This window comes from Megachile rotundata, chromosome 2 (genome assembly GCF_050947335.1).
Source record: "Megachile rotundata isolate GNS110a chromosome 2, iyMegRotu1, whole genome shotgun sequence".
Lineage (NCBI taxonomy): Eukaryota > Metazoa > Arthropoda > Insecta > Hymenoptera > Megachilidae > Megachile > Megachile rotundata.
The window spans coordinates 10,273,294-10,287,380 of record NC_134984.1 but is presented as its reverse complement, the minus strand read 5'-3'; the positions used below and the strand labels follow the sequence as shown (position 1 = coordinate 10,287,380).

The following is a 14,087-nucleotide window of genomic DNA, read 5'->3' as shown; positions in this document are numbered from 1 at the left end:
GGACAATAATCCATGAATTTTCAAAATTTATTTACATTTCCAACCAACTTTTAAATTAGGTACAGTGATTTCAATTCACCATTATCATTTGACTGAACTCATTTACCTTTCACAATAATTCTTGATTTATTTATCTCGAACTTTATTTCTGGATGTTACTCTAATTTAAATAGTATAAGTATATTATAAGTACATACTAAATGAACTGAATGAAAATCCTCATTAAAAATCAAAATAAAAATATACAATTTTTAAGTTTATCATCTTGCACCAACGTCACAAATTCTCTATAATTATGATTTATTTAACAATCTCTGCAACATGTAACAGTCAATTCAACACAACGACAGTCATTTTGATAGCAAAATAACATTCCACTTTAATAAAAGACAACCACAGCTTCATTTGCAGAGGTTGGCTATTACTTTTATAATCATTTTATGGACAACATAAGATTGCGTTTCATTGAGCTTTAAGATCAAGCAAGATAACTCAATACAAGTCCTTGGCTGACCACATTTTCTCCGAGAGCTGCACGATAACATAATGAATACATAGAAAGCCTTTTTAACGTGAACAACCATGCAAAACCGGTGATAATCGATCAAACGTGTGAAACAGAAAAAGAATTCCCTATCACCAACCTTGGGACAAGCTGTATGTAGGTGCAAGTACACTCGTCGACACGAATTGTTATTCCTTGTTCGTTTCGAAGTTCCTTGTATTATGGATGAGTTCGGTCGAGAAGCTGGCATTTACTTTCGTGAAAATAATTTTTACACCTACTTGCGTTCGAGAATTCACAATTTACGGAGTAGCTGTGTACACTCTGAAGTCTGATTTCTCTAGGGGAAAAGGCAGGGAGAAGAAGTCTCTCGTTCGTTGATTTTTGGGAACAGGATACTTTTTCAGGGTTTGTAAATTTGGGGATTTCTGCATATAAGAATATAGGGATTTGGAAGTTTAGAAATTTGGGGAATTAAGAATTTAATGAGATGGGAATTTGTGAGAATAAGAAGTAGGGGGCATAGGGATTCCAGGTATATGGGAATATGGACATTTGGGAATTTAGAAATTTGGGAAACAAAGATTTTGGGAGCGTAGAAATTTGGGAAACAAAAATTTTGGGAACGTAGAAATTTTGGGATTCAGACATTTGGAAAAGTAGAAGTTTGGAAATTTAAAGATTTGATAATCTGACAATTGAAAACTTAGGTATTTGGGGATTAGGGAGTTGGACCTTTAGGTATTTGGGGATCTATACATATAGGGATGTACAAGTTTGGCAATTTAGAAATTTGGGAATGTAGAAATTTGGGGTTCTAGAGATTTGGAAGACTAGGAGTTTAGGAACCTAGGGACTTGGTAGTCTGAAAATTTGAAAATTTAGATACTTTGGAATTTAGGGAGTTGGACCTTTAGGTATTTGGGGATCTATGTATATAGGGATGTACAAGTTTGGCAATTTAGAAATTTGGGGTTCTAGAGATTTGGAAGAGTAGGAGTTTAAGAACCTAGGAACTTGCTAGTCTGAAAATTTAGATACTTTGGAATTTAGGGAGTTGGACCTTTAGGTATTTGAGGATCTATGCATATAGGAATAAAGAGATTTGGAAGAGTAGAAATTTGGAAATCTAAGGATCTGAGAAGCTTCGGAATTTGGGAATATAGAAATTTGGAAACTTAGGAATTTGGGTGTGCAAAAATTTAGAAAAAATTAGGACTTTGAGAATGTGGATATTTGGAAACCAGGAACTTAAGAATGTAGAATTTCAGCGACAAAGTGACTTGGAAACTTTGAGATCTGTCGATCTAAGCATCTAGGAATTTAAAATCCAGGGAATCATAAGGGAAATCTAGGGATTTATAGGGAACATTCAGGGATTTTAAAATTTAAAAATTTGAGGACTTAGAAATTTTGGGATCTAGTAGTTTAGGAATCTAGGGATTTAATAATATTGATATTTAAAAGTCTAGAAATTTGAGAACTTCAAAAGTTAAAAATTTGAAAATTTAAAAATTTGAGGATTTAGAAATTTGAGGACCCAGTAATTTGAGAATCTAGGGATTTAATAATCTTAATATATAAAACTCTACGAATTTTACGACTTCAAAAGGGAAAAATTTGAAAATTTAGAAAATTTACAAGTTTGAAAATTCACAAAATTTAAGTAATCAAATTTCAAAATTTGAGGATATATAAATTTGTAAACTACAAAATTTAAACATATAATTTAATATATTACAAATTTTAAGGATACAGAGAATTAGTTCTCAAATGTCATAAATTTGATTGCGAAATACTTACACATATCACAAGAGTAATAATAAATTTTCCTTTGCTATTACAAATCTATCCGTGTAACTTGTTGAAATGCGAATCACCCTAACTTGTACAGTATAGTTATGTTGCGGCACAAATCTCTTTAATGTCTTTAAGAAAACCGACGACGAATGGTTCGCGTGCGTTGAATGTGACGAAAATTTTTACGCACGTTCATATGCGGCGTACATGTTTATTTTGACATACACTACTGTTCAAAAGTTTCGGATCACCAAATAGATTAAGATGTTTCAAAGAAAATTCCCTGCCTTTTCTTTAATGGAAAAAGAAAAATTAAGATATAATGAGGATTTATTTCATTTTTAAGGCGAAATATTTTTTTAAAGTAAAATAATTTCATTCGTTAAAAAATTAATAAGCAACAATTTTTATTATTGTACAATTTTTGTAAAGAAATAGTGTTTTATTTTTATAACGAAATACTTTTTTAAAGTAAAATAATTTTGCTTGTTCAAAAATTAATGAGCAACAATTTTTATTATTATACAACTTTTGCAAAGAAATAGCATTTCTTTTTTAAAGTAAAGTAATTTCACTTGTTCAAAAATTAATAAACAACAATTTTTATTCTCGTATAATTTTTGCAAAAAATTATTTTTTTTTTAAATTGTTTTAGTCGAACAAAATACAAAGGTTTGTCATACTTTATCATACTAGCATTTAAAATATTCAAACGTATTTTAAACAATTTTTCCATTGTCGTATTTTATACTGTTCTCTGTAAAAGGTTAAACATAAAAAGATACTAAATAATAATAAATTATATTCATGTTAACACTAAATCTACCAGCCTACATTATACATTTACTTTGAAATTAAAAATGAAGTTAAAGAACAATAGATGGTAAAACATGTATATACTTTAATTTTTTATTTTCTTGAAAATCAACACAAACCTTAACAAACTTTATAACTTCAAATAAGACCCTTGCAAAATGGTCATTTGATCGCTTTAGTAGCTTTAGTGTCAAACACTTTATCAAGTGAGACAAAATTCATTAGAAGATTGTTTTCACAAAAATTGCCAAAGATACCAAAAATGATACGTAAAGTTGATACAAAAATTAGCATCGACTGCAACGCACAACGAAAATCATTATTACCAGCGTGTACCAAGCTCAAAACGGAAAATTATCACTGCCATACACGCGTGACGTTGAACTCCCAAAACAGAATCGTCACGTCACGTCACGTATGTGTGACACTGGTAGCGAACGTGTCAAACTTCGGTGATGAAGCTCGTCTATATCACCTTCCACATTGTAGCTTATAATCTTTTCTCGATCGAAGTCACGAATTCACATCAGACATCGAAGTGTTAATCGCGTGATTCTCATGAATTCCTTGGCTTCCGTTGAAGGCTTAATCCCGTGTATGGAGAACAAGGCGACGGCATTATTGGATCATGTTCAACGTCGTATAAAAATTACGCGAAGGAGCCAAGTACATTGGTGTCTTTATAACAGTTATTTATTATGGAGTGGGTTATTATGGAGTGATAGTTATTTTTAGAATAGTTATTTGCGGAGTAATAGTAGTTATTTGTGGTAATTGCTATTTTTGGAATAGCTATTTACGGAATAGCAGTAATTATTTGCGGAATAACAGTAGTGATTTGCGGAACAATAGTTATTTTTAGAATTGTTATTTGTGGAATAGCGGTGATTATTTGCGGAATAGTACTTATGGAGTAACAATAGTTATTTTGTAAAACAGTATTGTTTTGTAAAAGCTTAGGAATTATTTGAATCACAAATTTTCATGTTTAAAAATTTTCAAACCTTTAATATTATAACGTTCCAAATTTACAAACTTTCAAACTTGCAAATGTGCAAACTTACAAATTTTCAAATTTAGAAATTTTTAAAAGTACAACTTTCTGAGTTCAAAAGATTTCATATCTTTAAGATTACAAACTTGCAAACTTAAGAATACTTAAAATTGCAAATTTCTGGATTTATAAAACTTGAAATTCTTAAAATTACAAATTTGTAAACTTACAAACTTACAAATTCACAAACTTTCGAACTCACTAACTTCGGAATTCTTAAAATTATAGATTCATGAATTTAAAAATCCTCAAACTCTTAAAATTACAAACTTGCAAACGTACAAACTTGGAAACTTACAAACTTGCAAATTCACAAACTATAAAATCTAAAACCTCACAAACATAAAAAATTACAAATTCTCAAATTTATAAATACCACTGATCATAAATTATTCTTTTCCCTTATTTACAGTACAAAAAATTAGATAACAATAGTGGTTATGTCCTTCCATATTTCGAATGACAAACAAGCTTCCAAATACGCTGCACTTCCTTTAAATGTTAATACTGTTTCTCTTTCGGTAGCTCACATGCAAGATACGTGGAACAAGGTGATACGGTTTATACGGTGTTAACGTACTCGACTTTCTCTCACATGTCAACGCAGACACGGTCACGACAATCGTTTAGAATCCATGGTCATCCTCGAAGGACACTGCCATAGTCGATATACTGTATCCTCTTTGTGGCGTGTCTATTGACACGCTTCAGTGTTTCGCTTTCGTTACGCTCGAGGACATTATTCAGATCAATTTAATTCGTACTTTGTAGCATTTCTTTATTCGCTGCTAAGTGCTTTTGATCATTAAGTTACAAAACGGAATGAGGAAGAAAGGATTTTACGTAGGCGATGAAAACGTTCTGAACGACCTCTATTTCACGGAACGATCTTTTTATTTAAAATGGCGCCACTTTGTGCTACTCGATCTACTGTTTTCATGCGAAATAAGTTCGCATTCAAAATTATGATTTTGGATACTTTCGAATTGGTTTTATAGCAAGTTAAATTAATTGAAATTTTATTAATTTTTATTGGTTATTTTGAGTAGGTTGATTTTTTATAGGTTTCTTAAGAGTTCGATTTTGTATCAGTATTTACAGTACGCAGCTAATATTTATACTTATAAAATGTATGACTTCAAATTAATTTGCATATGTTACAGACAATATATTAACAATACAGGCTATTTTTATTACAATACGAGCGAAATTTCTCCATCTAGTATGTTTGTTTCCTTGTTTCGTTTCACTATATCCCCTTTTATATTTCAGCTAAGAGTACTTGTTTGCAGTATAGAGTACTTGCATAATGCAGTAAAAAGCATTTTATAGCAGATTTGTTAATAATTCTGCTCTTGCCCCATTGCACATGAAATAAAGTTTCAAAGTATTTAACTTCAAGTTACGCTTTTACCCCATTTTCGGGAAAAGTGCAGAGTAGTTGACATTTTAAACAATTTCCTATCAAAATCAAAATGTACAGGGAAAATTAAGGTCCTAGTTAATATTAATTAAATAGTAGTAATTGTGCAAAGCGTTCGATATCGACAGCGTTAAGTATTTACATAGCAGACTGATAATACTTACGTTTAAATACCAACTTTACAAAACCCAGTCTGCACTTACCCCACTTCACCTTATATTGTATATATTATACTAAACAATTTTTATATATTATGTATACTATGAAAGTTATTCAAATTGTTATACTATATTGTACTTGTTATAAATGTTAAATTACAATATTTATTAAGATTTTATTCTTTGTCTACATACTCAATGTTAGACCATAAAATGAGACCATAATGCATACTTCTTCATGGAAATGTAGTGATTGATCTGGTATGGCCTGACCGGAAGTGTGTAACATACGTGACCCTGTGATTCTTCACAATTTTGCAATCTTATATAAAAAAAACTTCTTATAGCACGTCTTGAGATACATAAATAGATACATTTTAATCTTGACATTTTCAATCTTAATTCAATTTTAGAACATTTAGAAAATTACACTGTTTTAGACATGACAGAACTTGTTTGAGACAAAATTTAAACAATCATGCACAGCATCAGTAATTTTAATCGAAGGCAAAATTATGCATTTCCGGTATGCTATGAACCGTTAAATTTCATTTTTCCACGGATTATAATTAACCGAGGTTCGGTAAACAAATAAAATGAAATCCACTCCATTTTCAAACGTAAGAATGACTCGTCCCTCGTCTCCGTTTCAGGGACACGTAGAAAACACACATGTTCGTGATTAACGCGATCATGGGAATTTCATTACCTTGGTACATTTTTCTGGGTCGTCTTAAGCGATGGCCGTGCCTCAAGGAGGCCGGAAATCATTTTTATTGAAATCTTAAGCAGCCGTCATTATCTTGATAATCTGAGACATTGACGAGCTAAAGATACTATGTATCGAGTGTTTATTTATGGGTAATTCTACGAATTTAGACACATCACGTATTCTAAAGATTATTATTTATCAGATTCTAATCAAGCTTATTAGATTTTGATTCAATTAAGAAATTGAATTTTAATTAAACGTGACGAAACGTGTTTTTCCTCGTAAAATTCCTACGACTTTTTACTGAGGTAGGAAATATTTTGGGGTGTAATTGATGTAGACAGAAATATACAAGATTTGCGATTGTGAAATATAAGTAACTATTTAATTATGAATGAAAATGAAACTGTACGGACTTGAGAAAAACGCGGGATTATAATGTTTCCCGGTTGAAGAGATGATGTTTCTCTTTTAGTTTTTAACGTATAACTAACTAACGACTTCTCTATTTGAGTACAAGAAAAGTGTGAACTTCCACCTCTTCGCTTGATCAGTCGTTTTCCTTGACCAATTGAATTTAGGCACCACTGACCTATCCCTACTTCCTTGCGTCCGAAACGCGATTTGTAGGAAGTAGGAAGTATCAGTGGAAGTGGAAGACGTAACGGTGAATGTTTAAACAAAATTTGATGGAGTTTCTGATGGGTATGGGTGCCGATTACCTGACGGGAATGACGGTCACCAGGGTCAATTTGGCGACCCTTCGGAAACTCATGTTTATGGCACGGGCAATTGGCCGCTGAGGACTTCAAAAAATCTAAAATATTCTAACTGCCGTATTAAGTAATAAACTAACTCTCAAAAACGGTCTTGTTGATTTGCGTGCAATAAACATGCTGGTGATTTGTAGTTTGGGTACTGTCCCTGGTACAAATTGCCAGCCATCTGGTATTTGTAAAAATGTAAAATAAAATAAACCGTAATGAATTATATTTCGTGAAGATGCCACGAAACATCCTCCCCCCGTTGAGAGGATTACGATCAACCTATTCGCTAAAGTATGAATAGATAGAAGATATAAAAATATGCTAAGTACGTTGTACAACAATTGAAGTTACGACCGTACAGTTTCAACAATTACAAATATGGATAAATAAACCAATATATCTGTACATAAGATGATAATGAAAGATGATACAATTTATGAATATGAATGAGTATGAAACTATACATATGATGACATTAAACCTAATATATACATGTCTCTACATGGAATCAAAACTGTACACTTAAATACGAAAATGATAGGAATAAAAGATAAAAAGTAATAATAATAAAAATGAAGTAATATACACAAATTTACACGGAACTATATACACAACAGAGTTGAAATCACGATCACTGTGGAGTTCGGAGGTACAACCAAGCTCGACTACTTTATGGTAATGTGTGATTCAACCTGGTTGATATCGTCTTCTTCTGAATGTTGGGGTAATGGCACGAGACGTTTCACGGCCCGATCTAACGTGCAGGTGGCGGTTTTAATTGTCACCGTGCGCACAATGCCGTCAGACCCGGGGTGAACTTTGAGCACTCTGCCCAGTGCCCAGTGCATGGGGGGAACGTTGTCGTCCCTGATGAGTACGATCGTGCCCTCCTTGATGCTGTGGCTGCCCTTGGTCCACTTACTGCGCCTAGTCAGCTCATTGAGGTACTCCCGGTGCCAACGATTCCAAAAGTGTCGTTTAACTTTTTGGATATGTTGCCATGTCGAAAGCCTATTCGACGGAGTATCGGCAAAATCTCGTTCGCGTAAGCTAGTTAGCGATTCGCCGATAAGGAAATGACCGGGAGTCAGGGCTGAAAGGTCGTTCGGGTCGGATGATAGGGGCGTGAGAGGTCGGGAATTCAAAATGGATTCAATCTGTATAATTAAAGTATTAAATTCCTCAAACGTAAATAACTCACTGCCTACGACGCGTACGAGGTGGTGCTTGAAAGCCTTGACGGCAGCCTCCCACAATCCGCCAAAATGTGGCGCACGAGGTGGAATAAATTTCCAAGCAATAGCTTTATCCGCTAGGAAGGCTGTTACCTTTTTTTGATGGTCATCGGATCGAATTAATTCGCGAAGGTCTTTTAATTCATTATTAGCGCCAACAAAATTTGTACCATTATCTGAGTACAGATTCGTGCAAAATCCCCGCCGCGCGATGAACCGTTTGAGCGCAGCAATGAACGCCTCGCTAGTCAGGTCACTTACGACTTCCAAGTGTACCGCTTTGACTGCCAGACAGACGAAAACCGCTACATAGACCTTTATTTTCGCGCGGTTTCGATGTTTCCTTTCTTTAACGTAGAAAGGGCCGCAATAATCTACGCCGACGTGGGTAAATGGTCGCGACTCGGTGACTCTTGCTGCAGGTAAATCACCCATGATGTAATCCACTGGCGGCGGTCGAGCTCGTAAACAGCGCGTGCAGGGTCTTAGCGCCTTCCAGACCTGGTTTCGTCCGTCAATGGGCCAATACCTGCGTCTAACGGCATGTAGAGTATTCTGGACGCCAGCGTGTAATTGAGCTCTGTGCTCAGCTTCAATAATAAGTATTGTCACCCGTGATTTCGGTAATATTATAGGATGACGTTGCGGAAACGGAATGAATGAATGTTTTAGACGACCTCCTACTCGCAGAATGCCGTCCTTATCTAAAAAGGGAGATAAATATTGCAATTTTCCTCCGATTTCGCTATTATTATTTGACAATAGTCGCAGTTCCTTGGCAAAATGTGCCTGCTGGAGAAGTTTGATAATCGTGTTATGAGCATTCTTGATTTCAATAGCGGTGAGGTACCCTTTAATGTTGTTGCTTTTCTTCCATCGTAGACAATATGCAATAATTCTCTGCATACGTGCCCAAGAAGAATAATTGTCCAGGATGCTGGTATCTAACGTAGCTGTAATTAAACAGGTCGCTGTCTTCTGCTCTGGTATAATATCTTCCAGTGGTAGCAGTGTTGTCGTCGGCCATGAAGATTCATCTTTGCAGAGCCACTCTGGTCCTTGGTGCCAGATGGATGGTTGCAAAAATTCTTCAGGATACTGGCCACGCGAGATCAGATCCGCGGGGTTATCCAACGTAGGGACGTGTCGCCAGTCCTTGATCCTGGTGTTCTCTTGAATCTCCGTTACCCTGTTCGCCACGAACGTTTTCAGAGTATGCGGAGACGCCTGAAGCCAGTGGAGGACAATAGTAGAGTCCGTCCAGAGGAATGTATTATTGATATTAATGTGGAGGGCCTTTTTCGCAGTGGTTATCAGTGATGTCAAAAGCAAAGCGCCACACAATTCGAGTCTAGGGATTGACTGCGACTTCAATGGCGCCACTTTCGACTTTGCAAAAAGGAGCTCCACATGTGCATAACCATGTTTATCTATTGACCTGAGATAAACGCATGCACCGTAGGCCCTTTCGCTTGCGTCACAGAAACCGTGCAACTCCGTCACCGTCGATGTGCAAGGGATGGTCTTCCTTGGAAATATTATGTTGTTTAATAACGGTAATTGCCTGTAAAATTGGGACCATTCTGTAAAAACATTCATTGGCAATGATTCGTCCCAATCGAGCTTGATGGTCCATATTTTTTGTAGGAACATCTTCGCAGTACTAATAACAGGTCCTAAAAGACCGAGAGGATCGTAGATTTTCGCGATCTCTGAAGCAATGACCCGTTTTGTTACCCGTGTTGTGGGGGATTGCGCCTTAACCTCATACGATATAGAATCATTAGAAGAATTCCAGAAGATTCCTAAAGTCTTTAAATTTGGTGAGTCGCCGAAATGTAGTTTCTTATTTAAATCTTGTTCTGGAAGATCCCTCAAAATTGATTTATGATTGGCTGCCCATTGTCTTATGTTGAGGCCCGCCAAGCTCAGCAATTGCGTCAATTGATTACGGATTGCGCGTGCTTCGCTGATAGACGATGCTCCGGTAAGCGCATCATCGACATAGAAATCGCGACAAAGAATTCTCGCAGCTTCCGGAAAACGGTGACCTTCGTCCTGGGCGAGTTGGGAGAGACAACGTATTGCTAGGTACGGCGCGGCAGAGAGTCCGAACGTGACGCGTTGCAATTCATAAGTTTGAATTTCCCCGTCAGCGTCACGCCAAAGTATCCGCTGATATTTCCTATCTTCCGGTCGGACGATGAACTGTCTGTACATCTTCTCGATATCACCGGTGATGACGTAACGGTGGATACGAAAACGAAGAAGGATGTACAGCAAGTCATCCTGGATTTTCGGTCCGACGTGAAGAGCATCGTTGAGGGATACCCCGGTACTCGTGGCCGCGGAGCCGTCGAAAACGACACGTAGTTTCGTCGTCTCGCTGGTTGTCTTGACCACTCCATGATGCGGTAGATAGAATCCTCTTGATGATTCCGTGTCCTCAGGAATCTTCATCAAATGCCCTAGGTCGAGGTACTCCTTTATCACTGCATGATAGTCCTTCTTTAACGCTGGGTTGCGCTGAAGTTTCCTTTCGAGTGAAATGAATCGCCTTTGAGCCTGCGATTTCGATTCACCCAGCTGCATTATTTTGTTATTGAACGGCAACGCTACCGTATATCGCCCGTCTGATCCTCGCGAAACGTGTTGCAGAAAATGTGCTTCGCAATATTTGTCAGCATCCGAGTATAACTGCCGTTGTGGCCCTTCCTCAATCTCCCAAAATCGTGCAATTTCAGATTGCAACGATTTTGATAAGTGACACGAGGCGCCGTGTACCTGTGCCGGAGATGGGGGGCTCCCCCCGATAACCCATCCTAATCTGGTCTTTTGAAGATATAGGTCGGGTTCTTTGGGCGCAGATAAACTAATTTGACCGATGCTTAACATAGACAGAGCGGCTCCGGAACCGAAAAGTAATTCAATCGGTGCTGGTCGATGAAAATCGGGATCCGCCAGTTGAATGTTCCGCGGTATCTTAATCCTTGACCGGTCGAAGGGTTGATCAGGAATATGTTGAGCAATTTTCGGGACGGTCAAAAAGGTCAAAGTTCGCTGGTATGCGTTAACTTTTGACTGAATGGTTGCCGTAACTTTATATTTCGCGATCGTAGTCATGGCATTGAGAGACCCTACGGGAATAGAGCATTCCTTCTTCGGGATTTTCAACCGTTCCACAAGATCTTCCGTTATAAAATTAGTCGTTGCACCTGTATCAATTAATGCTCGCGAGTTAACTGGACGTTGGGTATTGTCCAATATTTTAACCTGAGCGGTGACGAGCAAATCATTATTAACGGTATCTATAGTGAATACTTTAAAACGGGTTGAATCCTTAGGGCTCCCAAGCGGTCTCTGTCGATCGTCCAATTCTCCCTCGTCGAGCGGCAATAATTCGCGCTTCGTCGTCGATGCTTCGCCTACGCGATCCGGAGTTGACTTCGGCCGATGAATTAACGTATGATGATGTTGCTTGCAAATCCGACAGTAACTTCTTTTGCAAACATCTGGATTATGATCCGCCCTTAAACAGTTCTCGCAAAGTGATGCTCTCCTAGCGGCTGCGATTCTTGATTCGATCGAGAGGGAGTGGAATTTCTCGCAGCTCCAGATCCCGTGCGAACCGTGGCAAATCGCGCATTTCGGAGGACTCGCGGATGACGCGGATGTCGCGGTAGACGCGGTTGACGCGGTTGATCTTGTTGGGTCCATCTTCCGTGTTTGATCGCGTTGCCGTTTAGGATTATTGGCGTTCGCGGACGTTACAAACGCGTGGGCTCGTGTTGCGTATTTATGAGTTGGCTTCGCGGGTGCAATATAGCTCGTCTGCTTCGGTGCCGACGGTTTAAGTTGAATCGACGGCAAGCAATTCGCGCGTTTTTCTAGGAAATCCAATAAATTCTGATACGATGGCATCTGATTATCTTTTAAAGAAATTTCCCACTGCCACGCGGAGTCTACACTAATTTTAGACAGTATAACAGATATCAAGATGCAATCCCACGAAGATGTATCGATGCCTAAATTTTTGAGTGACCTGAGATTCTGGCGAATCGTGTCCACCAAATCCCCTAACGCTTCTGGCGTATCTCGCGTTAGCTTAGGCATCGACAATATCGCATCGCAATGTTTTAAGAGTATACGCCGTTTACAATCGAATTTTTCTTTTAATAGAGAAATCGCGTCTGCGTAGTTCGCGTCGGTTGTACTTAAGCACTGGATACATGCGGCGGCCCTTCCCGTGAGCGTTGATCTTAAATACTGCAACTTCTGCACGGAAGTAAGATCGATATTTTGATCGATCATGGACGAGAAACTATCAAAATACGATGTCCAGTTCTCGATATTTCCGTCGAAGGTCGGGAGTCGCATTTCTGGCAACTTGATTGCCATCGGGGCTGTTACAGATGGTGCTGAAGAATCCGTAGTGTCTCTTCGCGGAATCGCGGATGAACGGCCTCCCTCGATTAACTGGTTTGCTTGCGCAATCACGGCTATGTACCGATCATGGAATTCAAAACGACGCGGACTCTCAGAGTCGTCTAGCATTTCTAACTCGAATTGAATCGCGTCAAAACGATCCCAAATGGCACGCATGCCATCTAAATGTGCTCGCAAAAGACTAATATCGCGCTTTTCGGCTTTCTGCATTTTTTCGATTGTTTTCTCGAACGCGGTGATGTGACCGACGATATTACCACGCTTACGTCGTAGTGCAGTGGTATGAATACCTTGTGAGGCAGATTGATTGGCGGAATCGTCTGAGGATTTAGACATGATGGGAAGAAAATCAAGGATATCGGCGAAAAACTAAAAAGCCTACCTTTACGATGCGGAGACCTGATGTCCTTGACGACGTTGCTGTATCCGCGTGAGGATGGTCCAGAATGGCGAGGACGCGTTGATCTGCGGATGCTGTGGTCCACAGGCTGTACGGCTGTCCTGCTCGGTTGTCCTACTGCACGGTTGTCCTACTGTAGGATGGTCCTTGTATGCAGGATGGTACCAGGAACGATGTGTTGCCGTAGGTGTGGTGTCACTAAACTTGTCGCACCACTTATACCACGTTTTCAAAGTTGAATGTTAATTGTTCACAACCGCACTTATTTAAATTGTGTGAACTTTCACTTATTGCCGGAGAATATCCGGCTCGAAGGACCAAATGTTTTTCCTCGTAAAATTCCTACGACTTTTTACTGAGGTAGGAAATATTTTGGGGTGTAATTGATGTAGACAGAAATATACAAGATTTGCGATTGTGAAATATAAGTAACTATTTAATTATGAATGAAAATGAAACTGTACGGACTTGAGAAAAACGCGGGATTATAATGTTTCCCGGTTGAAGAGATGATGTTTCTCTTTTAGTTTTTAACGTATAACTAACTAACGACTTCTCTATTTGAGTACAAGAAAAGTGTGAACTTCCACCTCTTCGCTTGATCAGTCGTTTTCCTTGACCAATTGAATTTAGGCACCACTGACCTATCCCTACTTCCTTGCGTCCGAAACGCGATTTGTAGGAAGTAGGAAGTATCAGTGGAAGTGGAAGACGTAACGGTGAATGTTTAAACAAAATTTGATGGAGTTTCTGATGGGTATGGGTGCCGAT

The 14,087-nt window shown here is 38.1% G+C and overlaps 2 protein-coding genes across 7 annotated transcripts in view; both read right to left on the bottom strand.

Moving 5' to 3' along the window:
- The window catches only part of sona (sol narae metalloprotease), a 148,343-nt gene that overhangs the window by 59,572 nt on the left and 74,684 nt on the right, over nt 1-14,087 (bottom strand). The window lies entirely within an intron of this gene.
- On the bottom strand, nt 7,901-13,252 carry LOC105663276 (uncharacterized). Its single transcript, XM_012291135.2, has one exon. It carries the CDS (start codon nt 13,250-13,252, stop codon nt 7,901-7,903), a length of 5,352 nt encoding a protein of 1,783 aa, XP_012146525.2.